We start from the raw sequence: 21,395 nt of genomic DNA on the forward strand, positions 1-21,395 counted from the left end.
AAGTTAGCTCCTAGTAAATGGTACGGCAATTTTTTCTGCTCAATGGAAGTGCCAGGAGTAACTTTCAGGCTTCAGTCGCCTGAGTCCTAACGATGCAAATGCTGCGTTGTTGCCGTGGCCTCCACAGAAAGAAGGGTGGGAAATGGCGGCAGGCAGTTACACCAGAAATATGATGCTCTCTTCATTCTGCAGTTGCCAATCAACTCCAGTTTCACTCTGCAGTTGGCGACAAAACCTGACTTGAGAAAGCAAAACGAGGGAGCAACGATATCTTGAAAGTATCAAGAGCAGAGCTCCAAGGAATCATGCAGCTTGAAGAGAATCCTCCTCTGCGGTGGAGATCGTGGGAGGCAGGAAGAACCAGCGGTGGTGGAGGCCGCTGGAGCGGAGCGGTGAGGCTGTGAGGTGGCAGGCGCCGGTAGTGGACAGCGAAGAACCTCCAGATAAGCGGTGCTATGGTGAGGAGGCATAGCTCGTCAGATTAGCGTGGCAGTAGGTTGTTGGTATAGATCTGACATCGGGGAACCATTGGAGATGAGAGAAGCAAGGTGGCGTGGAACTGAAAATAATACGTGTGTGAGAGAGATGCGGGAGGTAGATCCCTGGCCGTTCGATTTACATCTGACGGCTCACGTATGTCGACCGAAAGGAAGGGAAAAAATATACACTGAAATATAGTTTTTCACTCTAATTTGTTGTGTTACGTATCTATAAAAAAATGTTGTGTTACGCGGCCCATTCCATCGCCTTTAGATGGCGCTCCTCGTGATGCTACCGAGCCATGTCGCGACAACCCCACTTCCCAACTTGGCTGAACCTGGCTGCGTTTCCTGCCGACGAGTTAACACCGATCCTACGCTGCATGCACAAAAGGCAGCCATGCGCATCTAGCAAAGCACCAACCAGGCACCGGTTAAGTGGACGACGACGACGAGCTTAACAAGCCAGCCCCCCGCGGCAAACTCGCCGTCGTTTTCCGTCCTACTCACTCGCGAAGAGCTGGAGCCGAAAAGCGCGCACTTTGCGCACCAACCAGGCCCCCCTCCTCGCCGGTTCCTGTCGCCGTCGCCCGCCACCACCCGAGTAAATTATGCAGCGCGCATGCATGCGGGTGTGTGCGCGCTAGCTGCGAGCCTGCAACGACGACCACATCTATCGCTGGCGAAAGAATATTAAGTTCAAGTCCTTTAAAAGACCATCTCTCATAACACGACACGTCTTCTTATCATTATCTTTCTTACACGCGCTAACCGTTGAATTAGAGCTACATACGGGTGTACGCACGCGCGCACTAGCTGTAAGCCTGCAACAACAACCACATCTATCGCTAGCGGAAGGATATTAAGTTCGGATCTTTCAAAAGATCTTCTCTCGTAATATGACACATGTATTTATTATTCTCTCTCTTGCACGCGTCAACTGTTGAGATTAGAGGAAATATAGTATGGATCAGAATTTTATAGAGATTTTTTGATAAAAGATCCTATAGAATTTTCTTCTTTCGTCGGTACTAAGCCGGTACTAAGGAAACGTTTGATGCGCTCGTGGCGCGGCGCCGACTTCTCCGCCGGCCGATCGATGGCCCGTTGTATTGTAGCCTCAGTTACGGAGCCAAGCACGCACGGGAACCCAGTTACGGAGCTTGCCAACAATTGAAGACAACTATGGAGATGAAATATCGCTTTGAAAAACTAAGTTGTGAGCCTGTAATATCATGGATTATTTGAGAGGAAAATTACTGGTTTTTTAGCCTGGTACATGGTGCAAGCCATTAGCTTCTAAGCTATGGATATAGACACGAAAAAACGAAAAGGAGCCAACGGCTCAAATTGGTCTCCATGAAGCTCCGTCCCTGCTTCGTAGTAGCCAGTCCACGTCTGCTCGTGCACGCTTTCCCGTCGCGCTGGCTCTGATCACCGTTCGCTCCACTACGACCTTAACCACCAAGCAAACCTCCCTGGCTCTCACCTAATTATACAATTAACGAGCCTTCGCCTATATAACCGCCACCAACACGAGCACTGAAACGCCTCCATGGCTCGTAGCCTTCACCTCAACTCCGTTCTTCTTTCCTTCTAGCTCAAAGCTATACTGATCCTACTCGCACAATCACACACTTGCTTGGTGTAGTTAAGCTGCAGAGTGAGGGAGGGAGAGGTTTGTACTCTGCAAAGCTGTTAATCTTGCTGCATCCGTATAGTTGTGGTGAAAGTAAAGAGGGCAAGGGAGCTGGAGGAGTAGTCGTGGGCGGGGGCGCGGCTCACCGGTCCGACACCGACATGCACAGAGCGTCACCGTGGCACTCCCACCGCAGCAAGCGCGCACCGTTCGACGCCGCTCTCTCCGCCGCCAACAAGCTGCCCTGGCCGTCGCCGCACCGCCCGGCCAACCATGACGTCCTCCTTCCTGGCCTCTTCTTCCTTTTCCGCTTCGTCGCCCCTTTCTTACCTGATCCCTGCAAGGCTGCCGCCTCCGCCTCCGCCTCCCCTTCTCATGGTACGTACAAAACTTCTCGTAGCGTACTCTGGCGCGTTCACGCAACGACGCAGATGAGGTGACTCACGCGAGCGTACGTGCTCCGTGTTCTTTCCGGGGACAGGGATACGGTGCCAATGGCGTTGGCGGTGTGCCAGTGCCGATGAGTGGCGTCGTGGACGCAGCGAGTGCGGCGGCGGTGGCGCCGCCGAGGCAGGGAAGCAGGCACGCTGGGACGGGGCACCCGCCGCCGCCGCGCCCGCCGCCGAGGCAGTGCCCGCGGTGCGGCTCCGCCAACACCAAGTTCTGCTACTACAACAACTACAGCCACGCGCAGCCGCGGTACCGCTGCAAGGCGTGCCGCCGGCACTGGACCGAGGGCGGCACGCTCCGCGACGTGCCCGTCGGCGGCGGCCGCAAGAACAGGCGCCGCGGCAAGGGAGGCGCCACCGCGAAAGCCTCCTCCGCAGCGACGTCGGCGGCTGCGTCGCACGGCGGCGGCAGCGTTGACACGTTCCCGGACATCCTGCGGCAGGTGCTGTTCCAACCGGCCGCGGCCCTGACCGGGGGCGGATACAGCATTGACCTGCGCGCGTGGCAGCAAATGGCCGCAGCCACCGCGCCGCCGCAGGGCACCGGCGATGTCGGCGCGCTCGGAGGAGCATCGGCGGACGCCAACTGCGGCGCCTTGCAGTACTGGAGCGGGTGGCAGCAAGATGACATGCCCGGTCTGGACGGGGCCTGATAATTAGTGCTTGCATGAGTGCCTAGCTACATACGTATATACGTACGCGTACAGTACATACCCACCAGTGTACGTCAGTAGCTTGTTTCGCTACATGGTGCACACATCCTTCCTCTAGCTGTTTTCTGCATTTGTATCTTGTTATTATGTGCTTGCTTGTAACATTACTTATGGCCTTATATCCCAATTATCATACTGCTAAGACGGGGGCCTGTGAGGGTATTTTTCAATGTTAGTATACCTATGTATCTTGGCCAATTTGTAAACCAATTACAGTTTGCTTTAATCTACTTCAAGTAAAGTGAACACTCTTAGCTTATCCATGTCACATTTCACAGCCTTTTCCACGTGCATATAAAAATGTATACAGCTAGTGAAACCACTGCAAAACGAGTAATGGGAAAAATAAGCGATGGCAGGTTGGTCCAGCAGCCTTCCCTGCATGAATTCAACTCACACTCACATACCAGCCGGGAAATATGTGCAAAAGCTCAAAACACACAAAGCATTGCTATCAAAACTGTTACAACATCGCTGAGTGAGTTTTTTTTCTCTTCTGTCGAAAATCATCGTAGCAGAGGAGACTGTTACAGCGGTGTCATGCCGATGGTGGCTTCCCGGCGGTGGAAGGTGACTCGCGCCTTGGAGAAGAAGTAGTAGTAGGCCGAGGTGAGCACGCAGGTGGTCAGGGCAAACGCCGCGCCGGCTCCGAACGTGCCTCTCCGCACCGTCTCGCAGTCCGGCGGGTTCTCGAAGAACACTGTCCGGTAGCGGGTGTGGTAGGCAGACTGCACCAGCCCAGCCAGCAAGCATGCCTCAGCGATGATGAACGTCAACCTGTGTAGGACAAGCGAAAAGTTCAGTGCCCACTCTGTGTCCTGGATGATCTGTACGATCATTCATTGGGTGTTTATGAAGTAAATTGTATGGCAATTCAAGACAATGCAAGAATTTGAATAGTCCATGCTACTCGCATTTTCTGTTCCAATTTTAGAGCAAGACTAGTAGATTCGCTAACGCGGTACGATTAATGAATAAACATAGTGGTGATATTAAGTCACGGAAGTCGTGCACAGATACTTCAGTAAACATGTAACTCATAACATTAGAATCCTGATAATTTAGTATACTTCTTGCATTAAAAAATGTACAGAAAACATTACATGTAAATGTAACAAATGTTTCAAACGCAGGTAACTAGGAATCTGGGCTAATTCCTCTTTCTTTGAATAAATCAGACAGTTCAAAGGGCCTTCCAGTTACCGGGTTATCAGGGACATGCCTTATCGGCCAAGTTTAGCACAATACAATGGAAAAGGTGCAAACTCAGTTTTGCAACAAACCGACGGAAAACCGATCAAATATTGTTTTACGGAAAAAGTCAATTTTACAACCCTGAAATATCGTGTTTGTCCGGATAACCCCATAAAGTATTTTTCGGTCTACTTAACCCCCTCAAGTTCCGATACCGGGTCACTTTATCCCTTAAGCTGGTTTGGATGTGTGTGGTTTTGCCACCGTGGATTCCCTGTCATCTTATTTTGCTGATGTGGCGATCATGTCATCATCTTCTACACCGCCTCCTGCATGTCAATCTCATCTCTCTCTCCCTAGCGGCTCATCATGTTCCACACCCTCTAGGCCTTCTTCTTGACGATAGGCACGCCTGCACTGTGCGCTGTCATCTCTGTACACATCTCCACGCACCCGCACACCTAGTTCAGCTCGCACCCGTGCTCTCTTGCTACTGTTGTGTTCTCACAAGCACACACCCTAACACACACCAACATGCATGCATCCATTATCCCATCCTACCAACAAGACTCGAGAAGAGCAAATTGATACAACCCACGAATGCAGAAATCCTGTTGGGTGGCACAAGGCACGTTAGCGGTCACTGACGAGTCCGTCTCCTCTGAGCATTATGTTAAGCACCTTCCGCACGGCACGGGGAATAGCGACTCGAAGGACACAAAGGCAGTGAGGAGGGAATTGCACATCAGCAGAATCATATATGGCCAAAGGCTACTAGGCTAGTGTACAAAATACTAGTAAACAAAGGCCTCCTTTGGAACAAAGGATTGCCAAAATACAGGAATAGGAAAAACGCAGGATTGAAGTTGCCTAGCTTCTTAAATCCTTAGGAATGAAAAATGCAGGAAAACTACATGAATGACCGTTTGGATGGAGCGCAGGAAAAACACATAAATTTGAAGAGAGATAAAGACACAAAGGAAACTTTTCAAAAGGTTGAAGCTCATGTTAGATTTCCTCCAAAATTCCTATGAATTGAGGCATTCCATAGGAATTTCATAGGATTCTACCATACTCAATCCTTTGTTCCAAAGGGCCATATAGGAAAAAATCCTATAGGATTCAAATCCTACAAAATTCCTTCAAAAATCCTTTGTTCCAAAGGAGCCCTAGTCTTACAGCATGTTTAGCTTTATTAAATAGCGCTCGCACAACACTTCAGATTCCGCTGGAGACAACACTCGCTATCATTCCTACGATAATGTCCCCATGTGCAAATCCGTAAAGCAACGTGCAAGATACAAATGTCCATGAACGGAATTTACTGGTTACCATAGATATTTTTTTGTACTTAGCAATATACAAAATTTAAACCTTCTCAACTTAAACTATCTTCTTTTTTTGGTCTGTAACAGTCGTTTGTGAACCATACTAGCTCGTAAATGTTAGCATGAAAGAATAAATGGACTACCTTAAAAAATCCAGCCAGGAAACTCTGCTAGTCTAAAAAAATTGATTGAACACTTCAACAGCCTTTGCAAAAGAAGAAAAAAGGACAACTAGCTGTTTTTTCAATATTAAGAAAACAACTAGCTTCTGTGAAGCACATTCAACAGTTTCCATCATTTTTTAAAGGGGCAATTTGCTGGGTACCATTGCAAAAATCATAAAAGTTGGAAAATACCATCGGTGACCCACATGTCATCCTCACACCGATGGTATTTTCCAATATAGACACTTTTGCGATGGTATCCACCTAATTTTGCCTTTTCTAAATGTGAGAGAGTACAGCGTACAATACTACAATCAGAACAATTTGCAGGCAATGTGAAACCATTTACAAGCATACTACCCGTGAATCTTCCACGGGATACCAGATCCCCAGGGCGCGCCTTTCTTGAGAAAGGCCCAGAGACTGCTGCTACTTCACGGATCAAACAAGCATTTCAACATGAGTGAATCACATCAACCACAGGATAAATCACGCAAGCCTCACTAGCAATCAATAGTTCTGCTAAGCAAAATTGGGTTGAGTCGTTGATCCGACACGCTTTCCTGCACACAACTCTTGACTTTTTGGTAGCTCAACATGGACAGCTAAGATTCCCAAGCTAATTGCTAAATCTGCGCAACGCTGCTTAAAGAAACCAGGAAAGCAAGACACCGCTAGAAGTGACCGGCTTGTGGGGCCCGAGCGTCAGCCTCACGTGGGAGGTCAAGGTAGCAGCCGAGCAGGGGGAGGTGGGGAGGCCGGGAGGGGATTGGGATCGACGGGTAGTACCAGGAGGAGAGGAAGAGGATGAGCGCGCAGGCCCGGGCGCCGCCAGGCCTCAGCGCGGCGCCGCAGCAGAAGCATCGGCTGGCGACGGCGGCCACCGCCTGGCCCACGAACAGCAACGCGAGCGCGGCACCGCCTAGCCCCGTGGCCGCATCCGGGCGGTACGCGCAGTAGGTCCACTCCCGCCTCACGTCCGTCTCCAGCCTCGCCTGGCGCCGGAGCCGAGACGGCGGCGACAATAAGAAGAGCGGCGGCGTCAAGAAAAGTAAAAAAAAAAAAAAACGCAACTTTGAAAGAAAAGCGCGGGATGGCGGCGGGGACCGGGCGGGCGGACGTACCGTGGGGCGGCTCTGCTCGGCACCGATGGCGAGACCGAAGGCGACGACGTCGATGAGCAGGATGGCGGCCAGCACCGCGGTGGAGGCGGCCATGGGGTGGGGTCAGCGGAAAGGCGGAAGCTTGGGGTTCGTTTGGTCCGGCGAGCGCGTCCTGACACGGTCGCCGGAGCTTTGGCTAGTTGGCTCGGGCTCGGGACAAACGGGGAGGAAGGGCACGCGCATCTGAACTGGTCCTCGACGTCTCGACTTGCCATGCCGTGTTAAGCAAAGAGTTTCCTTTCCTTTTCTTTTCTTTTTGATAGAGAAGGGAATTGGAAACCAAAGAGTTTAGCAGATGGATCGTGGCTATTTTTCCGGCCTTGCGCCGTTGATCCACTACCGCCTTTCGTTTCTCAAGTCTAAGCCACCGTTGAATATCCTGGTTGCGGCCAGCAAGTGGCTAGGCTCCCGTTCCGCCAACAGTAAAAAATGCAGCGCGGCATGGCTATACTTATACCATACCGATGGGCGCTCGAAATTTCTGTTCCGCAGTTGCACGTGATCAGCCTAATTCACGTGCAACTGATCGAGATATAGAGTTCATTAATGGCTTGATATGAACTTTTCTTGTTAACATTTTTTCTGAAATTTTTTCCTCATAATCTCTTTTGTCAAAAGTTGTGAGCTGAATTTTTTTCTCAACTTTTTCCTTAAAAATTCGAGTGAATTTTTTAAAAAATTTAACAAAAAAGCTTTTTAGAAAACTTCCTAAAAAAGTTTTTTTCTAAAAAGTTTTAACTTAGACGCAAACGAAACAGATCATAATTCATTTTTCATTGCCTCTCCCATCCTAATACAAAGTTGTTCTATACCACATGTGATGGTGGCTTCCTCATCCGATGAGTCTCCTCCATTAGACTAGCCTGCCTCTAAGATCTTCATCTAAATCCAATATTGATGGAAAGCTCCCGATCTCTAACACCTATCTTAAAAACTCTAGCCTTGCCGTTGCCAGTAAGAAGCATGGTTTTCAGTCGCCTGTATTATAGAAAATGTGTTTTTAGAATCATATGTTCTAAACAGGCAGGAATCATCCTGCCATCCAAAAGGTTTTCGAACAGACAAGAAAAATAAAGTGATGACATATGCAATCAACACCTGAAAAATATGAAGTGAAAAAAGTGCTCCCCCGTCCATACCGAAGCGGTAAGTAACGTCAACTTGCCGTTTGATTCAGGGCAATATTGGTGTATTTCACTGTGCGGAAGAGGACCGAATCACCTGTCAATGGAAGAATATACGAAAACATTAATACACATTGATGCAGAGTAGGAAAAACATATCAATTAGATGAGAGAGACAAACACATATAATATTTTTCATTAGATTGAACCTCATGTTAGAAATACATCGAAATTCCTTCAGCGAGTTTAAAGTCAGTTGCAGAAAGTGTTTCACAATTTGCAGCTAAAAATTTAGGAGCCACTTCTGGACGTCGGATCTGAAACGGCTGGCTTAGATGTTGCCCGGTGTCTCCTCCTGAATTTGGGCCGTGGACCCGTGGTTCTCTTGGATGTCATTTCAAACACACAAGCCAACTCTTTCTTCTCTGATACAAACGACCAAAAACAAAGAAGCGGGGTAGCACTTCAGTGGCAAACAGTAGACAGAGGCGATTCTCAAACCAGGACTCTTACCCTCCGTCGAATCCTGGGTTTGGAGGAGTTAAGCAAATACGATCCGGCTAATCCTGAGTTAGGACATCGCTGGTCTCAGGCTCTGGTAGCAGGAAATACTCTGTGCTGACAGAATGGAAGGAAGTCAGAAGGTGCTTGTTTGGGCGGCAGAAGAAGCGGAAGAACATCTCGATCCTGTCTCGGATAGAGTTGATGAACTGCACTCGGATGTTGAAGAAGAGGTGATTGAGATAGATCTTGAGCAAGTTGAGAAAGAGGTGCAGTCGAATTGGACTGCGTTTGCGCGTTTTTATTCGAATCGGCGTTTTAGTGTTCGTGCTCTTTTTGAGGATATGGCTAAAGCTTGGGGATTAAGGCAAATGGTGGAATACAAAGTTATAAAGGAACGACGTTTTCTGATCGAATTCAAGAGTGAAGACGATTTTAATTTCGTGATGAGGGGTGGTCCTTGGTTACATAGAGGTGATGCACTCATTTTTGCCCCTTATGATGATAAGGTAAGGCCATCAGAGGTAAATCTTGAATCGATTCCTCTCTGGGTACAAATCTGCGATCTCCCAGCGTTCATGATGACAAAAGATATAGGTCATGTCCTTGGGGATCGTCTGGAGAAAATGATTGAGGTGGATGTGGAAGCAAATGGAAAAACTAATGGCGATTTCTTTAGAATCAGAGTGGAATGGCCTTTGGAGAAACCATTACTTCCGAAGCTGGCAATTAAACCAAAAAACAAAAAGGACGTGTCTCGTTTTGATCTAAAATATGAGCGTGTTCCTCACTTCTGTTTCTACTGTGGAAGGATAGGCCACACAGAGCAAGAATGTAACCAGGCTCAAAGTAGTGGTGCCGGCTTTCGTTTTGACACTTATTTAAGAGCCCCACCTTTTAAGAAGTTTGAACACAGAAAGTGGATGGTAGGCCCTTCTGAGCAAAACATGGCTGAAGACTATGAGCCTCCTGGCAATATCTATTCCAATATCTCTGCTTCAGCTTCACGTGAGGTTCCAAAGGAGCCTAAACAAAAGAATGTGGGCCAGTCTTCTATTAACCCGTTTGTACAAGGCAACAATGAACATCTTAAGGAGTCTATTGCTGCTTTATCAGATCAGGTTCAGAATATCAAAGTGCCATCTACAGAGCATGATTTAATGTTGTCTCAGAGTGCAAAGGAACAAGAGAATAGGGACTCTGCAATACACATTTCCAGTAAAAGAAGCTTTGCTACGTCAGAGGCAGAGACCTTTCGGACTGATGGCAATCAGCTTCTGCTCACCAACATACCTTTTGGGATTGAGCAGGACAATACCTTGAAGGAGGAGGGGCCGGTGAAAGAGGACAATGTAGATGTTATGTTACCTCGTGATAGCAAGAGACAAAAGAAACAACTATGTTAGCAACAGCTTTTATCGGCAGGGTTGCACAAGCAACCCTGCCAGGATCAATGAAGCTTATTAGTTGGAACTGCCGGGGACTCGGGAATGGCCCGGCAGTTCGTGGCCTCTTGGATCTCAAGAGGAGGGAGGATCCTGATATCCTTTTCCTTGCGGAGACAAAATTACAGTGCCGGAAAATGGATAGGTTCTGATGAATGTTGGGGCTGACGAATATGGTGGCAAGGGGAGAAGGGGTGGTATAGCCTTATTTTGGCGGATAGATGTTAAGGTGAACTTGCGTTCTATGGGTCCCATGCATATCGATGTCAATGTCACGGGTGTTGATGCAGTAGAGTGGAGATTGACGGGAATATATGGCGACTCACATTCAAACCATAAGGATGAAACATGGGAACTGCTTCGTACCCTTTAAAACCAAAGGGATATATTTACATGGAGGAATCATGCGCATATAGTTTCGGGATGCTCTATCTTTTTGCAATCTTGTTGATATGGGGTATGAAGGAGATATGTTTACATGGAGGAATCATGCGCATATAGTCAACAACTACATTGCTGAGCGCCTTGATAGAGCAACAAGTAATTTGGAGTGGTGTAATCTATTCTCGTCTTTTCATGTGAAAAATGGCTTTCCCAGACACTCTGATCATAGGCCCGTAATTGTGTGTACAGAGGAGGAACATATGAGGTTTTCAACAGGAGGGACAGTTCCATTCCGTTTTGAAGCGAAGTGGCTTGCTGAGGAGGGGTGCAATGCCGTCGTGGAGGGCGCATGGAAAACCTCAATGGAGGGAGGAGGGGCTGCATCTGTTAAACAAGCACTTGCTTTGGTAGCCACTGATCTTCAACACTGGAATGATAATGTCCTTGGAGACTTAGAGAAAAGAATCAAGAAGCTAAAAAAAAGAATTAGAGCTTTGTATGAGAGAGAAGGTTTCGGAGGGGAAGGTGAGAAAGGAGGCCATGATCCGGTGTAGGTTGGAGAAACTAGAGGATATGCTGCATATCCAGTGGAAGCAAAGATCGCATTTTCTATGGTTGAAAGATGGAGATAAAAACACAAAGTTTCATCATGCTTATGCTTCAGCACGAAGGAAGTCGAACCGAATACGAAAGCTGAAGAGGGAGGATGGTGTATGGATGTAGGAGGGGGCTGGGCTCACTAATTATATATCTTCTTTTTTTATGGATCTCTTTAGCTCTAACACAAGTACCTGTAGAGAAGAAATCCTGGAGGTGGTAGACCGTAAAGTCTCTCTAGACATGAATGAAACTTTGATGGCGGATTTCAATGCTGATGAGATCAAGGCGGCCCTTAATAGTATTGGCGACATCGAAGTACCTGGCCCAGATGGGATGCCTTCAATTGTGTATAAGAAGTATTGGGATTTGATGGGAGAACATATTACTCATGAAGTTTTAAATGTGTTGAATGGTGGTCCCTTTCCAGAAGGGTGGAATGACACAACTATTGTCCTAATTCCAAAGGTGAAGAATCCATCACGTATTAAAGATTTATCCCTATAAGCCTCTGCAATGTCTTATATATAATTGTAAGCAAAGTACTTGCAAATCGTCTGAAACTATTTTTGCCGGAAATCATATCTGAAAATCAATCTGCTTTTGTTCCCGGACGCCTCATAACAGACAATGTTATTCTGGCTTATGAGATAACTCACTACTTGCAAAACAAGAGGAAAGGAAGAGAAGGATGTGCAGCTGTTAAATTGGATATGAGTAAAGCATATGACCGAGTTGAATGGAGTTTTTTGCGTGATATGATGACAAAATTGGGTTTTTGTAGGAGGTGGGTACAACTGGTTATGAAGTGTGTTTCCTCTGTCAGATATCAAATTAAAATTAATGATGAGTTCTCAGATTAGTTTGCTCCTTCTAGAGGGTTGCGCCAAGGAGATCCTTTGTCTCCATATCTTTTTGTTTTATGTGCACAGGCTTTCTCAGCTTTACTTCACAATGCTGAAATAAATGGCAGTTTCTCTGGGGTCAAGGTGTGTATGGGTAGCCCAAGTGTTACTCATCTGTTCTTTGCAGATGATTCTTTGTTAGCTATGAAAGCAAATACTAATGAAGCCTCTACTCTCAAGGAAATTATGCAATTATATGAAAATTGCTCAGGCCAGTGTGTCAATGTGGAGAAATCATCTATCATGTTTAGTCCAAATACGCAATTAACATCTCACGATGTAGTCAAGGCTATCTTACACATAAATAATACATCAAGGTCTGAAAAATATCTGGGCCTTCCTGTATATATCGAACAATCAAAGAAGCAGGCCTTTGCATATTTGAAAGATAAGATTTGGACCTGTGTCCAAGGATGGAGGGAGAAATTGTTGTCAAAGGCAGGCAAAGAAATTTTGATTAAAGCTGTAGCACAAGCAATTCCAACGTATGCCATGTCGTGCTTTTATCTTACAAAAAAATTTGTGATGATTTGAGTAAAATGATTTGCAAGTTTTGATGGAGTAATCAAGATCAGGACAATAAGATCCATTGGTTGAGCTGGGATAAGCTGTGTAAACCTAAGAGTAAGGGAGGCCTTGGGTTTAGAGATTTGCATAGCTTTAATATTGCCATGTTGGCCAGGCAGGCTTGGCGTTTGTTGCAACACCCAGATACACTTTGTGCTCGAGTTCTTAAGGCCAAATATTTCTCAGATGGTAATTTACTTCAGGCAAGTCCAAACAATGGAATTTCATATGCGAGGAGAAGTATCTTACATGGAGTTGATTTGATAAAAAAAAGGTGTAATATGGAGAATCGGGGATGGTTCTTCAGTAAATATCTAGCATGACCCTTGGATTCCTAGGGATTACTCCCGGAGAGTTATATCTCAGCGTGGAAGTTCACTACTGACAAGAGTCTCGGAGTTGATTGATCCTACATCTGGTCAATGGGATTTTGATTTATTGAAACAAACTTTTAGCCAAGAAGATGCGGACCTGATCGCAATGATTCCACTTAGAGAAGGTATGGAAGACTTCCCTGCATGGCACTTTGATACAAAGGGAGTTTTCTCTGTAAAGTCAGCCTATAGACTATGTGTGCAACAGATCGAGCAAACTGAAGCACGGAATGCTCAGTCAAATAATCAACCACAAGGAGATACATTTTGGCATCAAATCTGGTCGATGCCATGTCCTAACAAAATCAAGATATTTGTTTGGAGGTTAGCCCATAATAGTCTAGCGTTTAATATGAACCTAAGGAGAAGAATTAAGATACACAATACTAGATGTTTTATGTGTAAACGCTTGGATGAAGATGGGGCTCATCTTTTCATCAAATGCAAGAAAGTTAAAGAATGCTGGAGACTAATAGGATTGGAAAATTTGAGATGTTTGATGGTTGATTGCACTTCAGCAATGGAAGTTATCAGAATGATTGTTCGGCTCCCAGTTGAATAGCACATGCTCATCTTTGTCTTCTGGTGGATTTGGTGGGATAGTAGAAATAAAATTAGAGAGGGTGACCCCGCTTTTTCTCCAGAACATATTTGCTACAGGACTCAATGCCACACCGCTGAGTACTTGCAACTGTTTAAACATGAAAAGGAGCATGATCTACAACCTCCGCAAAAGTGGCAGCCTCCCAGCCGAGATATCCTTAAGATTAATATTGATGGAGCTTTTAATTTGGGTGAATCTTGTGGTGGATGGGGTATTATTATACGCGATTATTTGGGACACTTTATTGCTGCCAAAGCCGGGTCTGTACAATCTGTTAATAGTGCTTATCAAGTGGAAGTGTATGCCGCTGCGGAGGCTATTGATCTGGCACTGCAACTGGGAATTGGTAATTTGGTTATAGAAACTGATGCCCAGCTCCTAGTCCAAGCAATTCAGAGAAAAGAGACTAATGCTTCAACTTATGCAGTGCTCGTTCGTGACTTGAAGTTTCTAATGAAATCATGCTTTCAAACGTGCAAGATCCAGCATTGCAAACGAGTTTGTAACTCAGCCGCTCATGAGTTAGCCAAGGTTGGTAAGAACTTAGGGAATGAGTCTCCAATGTTTTGGGAAATATCAATACCAGCTTTCATAGCTGCTATTGTAATAGGTGATATGCCTGAACAAGCTATGTAATGAAGTTTCCAGTTTTTCTTTTTTCTTTTTTTTTTAAAAAAACTCTTTCTTCTCTTCTGCACTCTGCAGCCTTAAACCCCGCTGCCGCCTCTCTAGGGTTTTACCCTTCCGGCCGAAACCAAGCGCCGCCGCTCCCCGAAGCCCCACAGTCCCTACGGTCATGTCCACGGCGATAAATTCGGCGGTGCTGGCGGCGACCAAGGAGGAGTATGCGTCGTTGCGGGACCGCACGTTGAGTGGTTCGACTACTTCCTCGACAAAGGGCTGGACGAGATGCTCTCCATCCGCCCCATGGAGATCACTGACCCCAACTCCAACACCACCACCAAAAATATCCTCCATGCTTCAAATTCGTCTTTTTTGTTGTTTGTGTTTTCTTCTCCGCTCGTCACTGCAGCTTTTCTGTGTAGTTTGAGGTGTTTATCATTTGCAGAAAGCAGTGAGAGCTAACACTTTCTGAATTCACGTTTCTGTTACCTAGTTAGTAGCAATTGCAGGACACGACGACCAATTACCATTTTACCTATCTAGTAGCTATTTCTGACTTATAGTGAAACAGTTCATGTTCAGTGAAATTAATATAATCTAGGATATTTTGGGTTAAAATTGGTGTAAGTGTAGAGTTACTGAAGCACAGGTTAAAATTTTGCTTTACTTCTTTTCTGGGTGAGGATTCAGAACTGCACTGACACCAATCAGCAGTTCAGCACTTAGGTAAAGTTGGAATGCATATTAAGCTAGTGGATTTTTAGATATAACAGCGAACCTTGCATCATAACAGCTGGTCAATGGCAGTGATGAAAAAATCGGCTGAGTAATCGGTGATCGGTAGGGCAACGAGTAGATTAGCAATGAGTCTTGTTGAGCTTTCAGGTGCCAACACATGTGAGTCAACCGAGTCTAAGGATAATCCAAACATGCTAATTAATATTACATCTATTTATGCTAACTCTATTTCATCGATAAGGAAATAGTTGCAACGGCATATTAGACTAACAAAATAATAGCAATATTTACAGGACTTCTCGGATATCAAATCAGGTTCAAACTTTCACATACGCCAGGAATACATAGAGGGACTCTTTTCGCCCTCATCATCGGATACGTGGAGATTTAGACTCTCGACGAACAGTTGCACCAGGAGACGACTTTCATTGATCAACTCATGCGCCCTATCCGCCTCAGAAGTGAAACCAACTTCGATGATGGAGGTACTCAGTTCCACATTATGACTCCTCAGAAGGCCAAACAACGTACAGGCGCTGATGGCCACTGCTTCATTGGAACGTTCAATGGCAGTGTCCCTCTCAGCTTCAGCGGCTTGTGCTCGAGCTTCTGAGGCCACCTAGCTGTCCTTGACTTTCTCCAGTTTCTCCAATTTCTTGATGGCGTTGTGATTCTTCTGGAGCTCCTTGCTCGTTGTCTCCGCCATTGCATGTACCCACCTCTCCGCATCGACCTTGAGCGCTACAGACAAAGTACCAGTTATGCCTGGTCGGTATTACAAATCACAGCTCTAGTGAACATAAAGTACGCAGGATACCTGCTATCTCTTGTCGATAAGCCTCCCCATCCGTGATGTTTTTCTAAAGAAGGGGCACAGCTTGATACAAGGCCTAAAAGGACAACGTTAGGGAAATTAGGAGCATACGGAAAAGGCATAAGCATTATGATAGGGCGAGATACCTTGATATGGTCCTTCACCATTGTCCATGGCGTGCTCGGGTCAGCATCAGCAGGAGTCACGAACGGCGATGGGCTACCAGTGCCAAGTTAGCCCGTGCTGCTGATGCCTTCGGTGGCTCGACCTGAAGCTGCTTACTCGAGAACTCCATTCTTCAACCGGTTATAACTAACATCAAGAAAAGAATATCGCTCAAGTTGTAAGATGTTTTCTACCTACAAGGAAGCATGCTTCTGCATGAACCACACGTTGGATTTCAATCCTTTCCTTAAGATCTTTTTCATGGTGCCTCGAGTGGAAGCAGTTGTCGAGGGAGCAGCAGCATCAGAGACAACTGGAGACGCAGGCGCCGTGGGCGATGGGACCGTGGTTGAAGGATCAGATGAGGCGAAGGCAGCCATTGCCTGCAAGAAACCCGCTAGTGTGAGGGGGGCAAATCTTAATCATTCTGGACCTATCGAACAAATCTTCAGTAAGAGTGACTAGTGTGACGAGGGTAACTTGATACGAGATACCTTCCTTACCGAGTCATCAGGCGTGTCAGTTACTCAAGGCGGCGATCGAGGGGGAGTTCCAGCTATCTCCGGCAGAGAAGTCACCTGCATGGATCGACCGTCAGACGATATGTACTTGATAACTAAAGCAACCACTAAATGAGTGATCACCTGACAACTCGAGTTCAGTACCAGTCGTCTTTTTCTTCGTGTGCGCTTGGGGGTGGTTGATCAGATGGCGAAGACGATTTCCTGGATCAAGGAGACCCTTTGGCCTCCTGATCGGGCGGCGCCTTCCCCTTGGCCCAAGCCTCTTCTGCAACAGTACTGGTTGCAAGGTGAGGGCCTTGCTGATCGCTAGCACCGGAGGAGGTATCATTGTGAACAAGAACCTCAACCTTAGGGATGTTGTCCTCTTGGTCGAATACACAACAAACAATATTGTTCTTCTTAATGGACAATATTCTCACACGTGGACGAGGATTCATAAGAGAGTATAGCTAAACAAAGCAGGGCGATGCTTCTTCATAAAACAGTTTGCTCAATTGAGCAGAAGTGTCCTGCAGAGTTAGGGCTACAAGATGTATTAGACAGAGACAATTCTAATGTTGAAGTTTCAATTTGTCAGTCGATATTACAAAACAGCATCAGATTTTATGATACAACGCTCTATGTCCACTGTAGGGTCTCAACCAATTCGTCACTCGAGGTCATCTACATCCATTGTAGTTGCTTCAACAAGTGAGGTGCTGTAGGAACTCAGGGACACAGTGTCTTAGTTCCAACAAGTGAGGTCTCATCCATAACAACCTATCTCCATTCTATGCATCTTAAGTAGGAGTTCAAAGCCTTAGTTCCTACAAATCAGGTCTGAAATTGATTCTTCAAGTGGACCACCTTTATTGCTCATATCATGTGTTAATGTCCCCTGTGTGGAAACCAAAGCCAAACATACAACAATTTCTAAGAGTGGTTACTGAAATAGTTCCATCAATTACCAAGCTAAGGTTCAATGCATGCATCATCAACTAGTTTGGCTAATATGACAAATTAGATCTCTGTAACCGATTCATCACCACCTTTTGTGGAAGCTCCAAGCTCGAGTGTCTTAGTTTTTTTGAGTCCGGTCAGTGAAACTGGTGAAGTTAATGCCCAATTGCTCAGATATTGCTGCAGTTGAAGAAGCATTAACTAGTGTGTCTGATATGAACTTCAAGGATTTTATAATCAGGAATGATATACTTGTAAGATGGCACAAGCTCTTCATTTTATATTTATCACTGGTATTGACGAGCAAATGCAGAAGGTTTCTTTGCAATGCACATAGGCATGTGATTGACATGTTCAAAATTGGACATAGTTGGGGTGGTATGTTTGAAGAGGAGCACCTGATAGTCACAAACAACAATCAATTCTATATTAAACTTGAGACGGATCAAGACCCTACCTTAGAAAACCTGTTGACTGATCTTAAAAGACTAACAAATTTGATAACATCTTATTTTAGAGGTAAGTATATCTTGACTCGTCAAATAAACGCTATCTATATGCATCACTTTTTTGAGATTTGAAAGCCCCCTCCACAAGTGATAAGAACATCATGTTATGCATTGAAAAAATTCTTGGATTTTATATGCTATCATTTAAAAGCGGGTGGAAGTCTGATAAGACGTTGTGGCACCCGTGACGCTGAGTATGTTGAGATGTGTCTCAAGGGTGCACTTGATAAAACTTTCTGGCCAGGTGATTGGAAGACTGAACTAAATGATATCCATATTCTTGATGACGTCATTTGGTTTGGTTTCACAGAAGAAGACAGACGATTTGGTTCTCGACCTCACCTCTGCAATAATGCTAGAGATCTGTTTGGTTATTGAAGACAGATTCTTAGCATTATTGCGGAGGCGAGATCGAGAACCAAGTCGTTTATCTTCTTCCGTGACTCCAAACCAAAAAAACGTTATCAAGAATAAGGACACCATATAGTTCAATCATTTAATCACCTGGCCATAAAGTTTTATCAAGTGCACCCTCGAGACACATGTCAACATACTCAGCGTCATGGGTGCTACAACATCTTATCAAACTTACACCCGCCTTTCAAAGATCCGATCGGTTAACTTGATCTCCAAAACTCAAATGATAGTATATAAAATCCAAAAATTTCTTTAATGTATGACCTGATACTTTTATCATTTGCGAAGGAGTCCTGCAAATCTAAAACAGGTGATGCACATAGATAACGTTCATTTGACGAGCCAAGATGTACTTACCGCTGAAGTAAGATGCTATCAAATTTACTAGTTTTTAAGATCAGCCAATAAGTTTTTTATATGGTAGTCTTAATCCGCCTCAAGTGTAATATAAAATTGATTGTTGTTTGTGACCATCAAGTGCTCCTCTTCAAACATATCACCGTAACTATTTTCATTTCTGAACATGTCAATCACATGTCTATATATGCATTACGAAGAATCTTTCTGCATTTGCTTATCAAGATTAGTGTTAAATATAAAATGAAAAGTTTGTGCCATCTTACAAGTGGACAATTCCTGATTACAAAATCCTTCAAATTCCTGTCATGCATACTAGTTAATGTTTCTTCAACTGCAGCAACATCTGAGCAATTGAGTATTGACTTGACAATTGATTGACCAGTTCCACTGACCGGACTCAAAGAAATTGAGGCACTCAAGCTTAGGGCTTCAATAAAAGTTAAATCAAGCACAAAAGGTGGTGGTGAATCAGTTACAGAGATCTGATCTGTCATATCAGTTAAATTGCATCAACTGCACTGGACCTTAGCTTGGCAATTGATGAAACTGTTTTAATGACGAGACTCTAAGAAATTGAGATACGTTTAGCTTTGGCTTCCACTCAGGGGGCATTAACACATGATAGAGGCACTAAAGATGGTTCACTTAAATAATCAATTTCAGAGACCTAATTTGTAGGAACTGAGGCTCTGAACTTCTACTTGAGGTGCATATATTGGAGATAGGCTATTATGGATGAGACCTCACTTGTTGAAACTGAGGCACTGTCTCTGAGATCCTACAGCACCTTAGCAAATGAAGTGGATACAGATGATTGCGCTACAGAAACAGACATATTGTAGCTTGGCCTTGAGTGATCAATTGGTTGAGACCTTACAGTGGAAACAGAGATCGACTGACAAACTGAAACTTAAACATTAGAATTGCCTCTACCTAATACATTTTGATACGGTGACGAATGCAGATGGGACGGGTATCAAGGATAAGGTTGTTGCCCCCCCTAAGAAACATATGCATATGGTAGCATGGATCGATCCAGTGGATACTGACCATGAGCCCCATAGATGTTTGGTGCAGGTACCATGTTGGGCGGTACGACTCGATGCATGCCAGCAAAAGCCAAATCTGGAACATACTGACCGTGAGGCCCATAAAAGTCTTGTGCAGGTATCGCGTTGAGTAGTGCAACTCCATGCATGGCAGGAAAAGGCGAAGACTGCTGTGTAACCCTCACTGTAGGGTACTAGGGTCCATACCATAAGTATTGAACCGCTGCATGTAGAATCTAGGGTAGAAAGGCCTTTGGTCATGCCCACCCCGTTGATTGTGGCCTTCATCCATCACAAACAACTCAATACCTGAGGTGACAAAGACAATAGATATTAGCTTTGACTTGTGGACTGGGTGGGGTGTGTGTCAGTGGGTGTTCAGGGCATTAGAGGGGGTGACTGGGAGGGGTGTTACCTAGACGTTGTCAGCAACAAGTGGCGAGGTAATGCTAGCAGCAACTGTGGAGCAGCAAAGAGAGCGTGGGAATGGGAAGGTGTGAACCGAGCTTGGAGTGGTGATGCTTTCTTCAGTCCATTTAGGTGGCGATAATCATCCTGCATCACATATATCTCTTATAAACACTTCAGACGTATGAATAAATAGAATGAATAAATTTGGATAACATCACGTATTGTGTAGTTGGACAAAGTGTAGACATCTTAAATCTACTAAAACATTAACGAGAATGGAGGCATATACAACCTTAACATTTTATGATCATATTAAACATAAAGAATGCCTAAAATACATTTGAACATATTCAGAACAATGCACTGGTAATTAAATGAAAATTAAATGAATCACATTTTGCAAAGCAGCATGTATCCGAAAACAAAAAATTGGATATCATCTTGACAAGTTTTTGCCACGATGAACACAACTCCTAGTACGTACCAACCTAGCAGGTAATGCGAAATACAACTCTAATCAAAACAACGTAGGACACTACGAACCATCAGAGCCACAGTGCCACCTTTGCATATTATAAAAGATTTACTCATAAACAACATCCATATGACCAGGTTATAACCTCATACAATGTATCAATCGAAAAATAGAAGCAAAAAATCTGAGTACAAGATCGGAGAGCCGCGCTACCTCCGCGGCGTTGGTGTCGAGAAGCCGGCGGCGCTGCATCGGGAAGCCGGTCGCGACGGCCTTGGGGACGGCGGCGACGTCGCTGAGGACGAGCGGCGGCGACGGGCTTGGGGACGAGCGGCGACGACTAGGGTTTGTTCGCTCTCACCTCGCAGCGAGTGGGTTCACGGGCCTATGAGAGGCACCGGCAAACAGCAACGAGGAGTCGCAGCCGTGTGGATCTTGGGGGCTGGCGATTGGGCCTGACTGGGCTAGATACGGCCCGACTTATGGCTCGCGGCCTCGCGCTCTCCTCTAGAAAAAAAAGTTCGCGCAGAATCGTCCAGCCCCGCGTGTCTCACCGGCGTTTTTCTCTAGTAACGTAGGATTGAGTTCGGATTAGACTAGAGTACATACCGCGTATTTATTTTCTTTTTTTTTTCAGCTGAGGAGGCTACAAAGGAGTCTTTCAATGTCAATGTTGGGGATCGAACCCAGTTCTCCGATTTTTTGAGGGAGCCTAAGAAACCAATTCAGCTCAGCTTCCT

At 45.4% G+C, this 21,395-nt stretch overlaps 2 protein-coding genes and 1 long non-coding RNA gene across 10 annotated transcripts; 1 reads left to right on the forward strand and 2 right to left on the reverse strand.

The window, feature by feature from the left end:
* Window positions 1–2,019: 2,019 nt before the first annotated feature.
* LOC133903890 (dof zinc finger protein 2-like) lies at window positions 2,020–3,488 on the forward strand. The gene is made up of 2 exons (XM_062345368.1): window positions 2,020–2,496; window positions 2,600–3,488. Exons 1-2 carry the CDS (start codon window positions 2,392–2,394, stop codon window positions 3,218–3,220), a joined length of 726 nt encoding a protein of 241 aa, XP_062201352.1. The 5' UTR covers window positions 2,020–2,391; the 3' UTR covers window positions 3,221–3,488.
* Window positions 3,489–3,594: 106 nt separating this feature from the next.
* LOC133903891 (uncharacterized) lies at window positions 3,595–7,468 on the reverse strand. Of its 2 annotated transcripts, XM_062345369.1 has the most exons (3): window positions 7,091–7,441; window positions 6,756–6,961; window positions 3,595–4,057 (listed from the first exon to the last, which is right to left on the reverse strand). In XM_062345369.1, exons 1-3 carry the CDS (start codon window positions 7,181–7,183, stop codon window positions 3,808–3,810), a joined length of 549 nt encoding a protein of 182 aa, XP_062201353.1. In that variant the 5' UTR covers window positions 7,184–7,441; the 3' UTR covers window positions 3,595–3,807. The 2 variants fall into 2 exon arrangements, with proteins under 2 accessions (XP_062201353.1, XP_062201354.1); XM_062345370.1 differs by lacking the exon at window positions 6,756–6,961 and having other exon boundaries at window positions 7,091–7,468.
* Window positions 7,469–15,220: 7,752 nt separating this feature from the next.
* On the reverse strand, window positions 15,221–21,036 carry LOC133903790 (uncharacterized). Of its 7 annotated transcripts, none has more exons than XR_009907349.1 (8): window positions 20,869–21,036; window positions 20,185–20,324; window positions 19,977–20,078; window positions 16,616–19,845; window positions 16,475–16,549; window positions 15,953–16,354; window positions 15,810–15,882; window positions 15,221–15,733 (listed from the first exon to the last, which is right to left on the reverse strand). It is a non-coding gene; the product is annotated as an uncharacterized LOC133903790 (long non-coding RNA). The 7 variants fall into 7 exon arrangements; XR_009907347.1 differs by having other exon boundaries at window positions 16,616–16,760; window positions 16,843–20,078; XR_009907351.1 differs by having other exon boundaries at window positions 15,953–16,080; window positions 16,166–16,354; window positions 16,616–20,078.
* Between the last annotated feature and the right edge of the window lie 359 nt (window positions 21,037–21,395).

The sequence above is a fragment of the Phragmites australis genome, chromosome 21 (assembly GCF_958298935.1).
Source record: "Phragmites australis chromosome 21, lpPhrAust1.1, whole genome shotgun sequence".
Lineage (NCBI taxonomy): Eukaryota > Viridiplantae > Streptophyta > Magnoliopsida > Poales > Poaceae > Phragmites > Phragmites australis.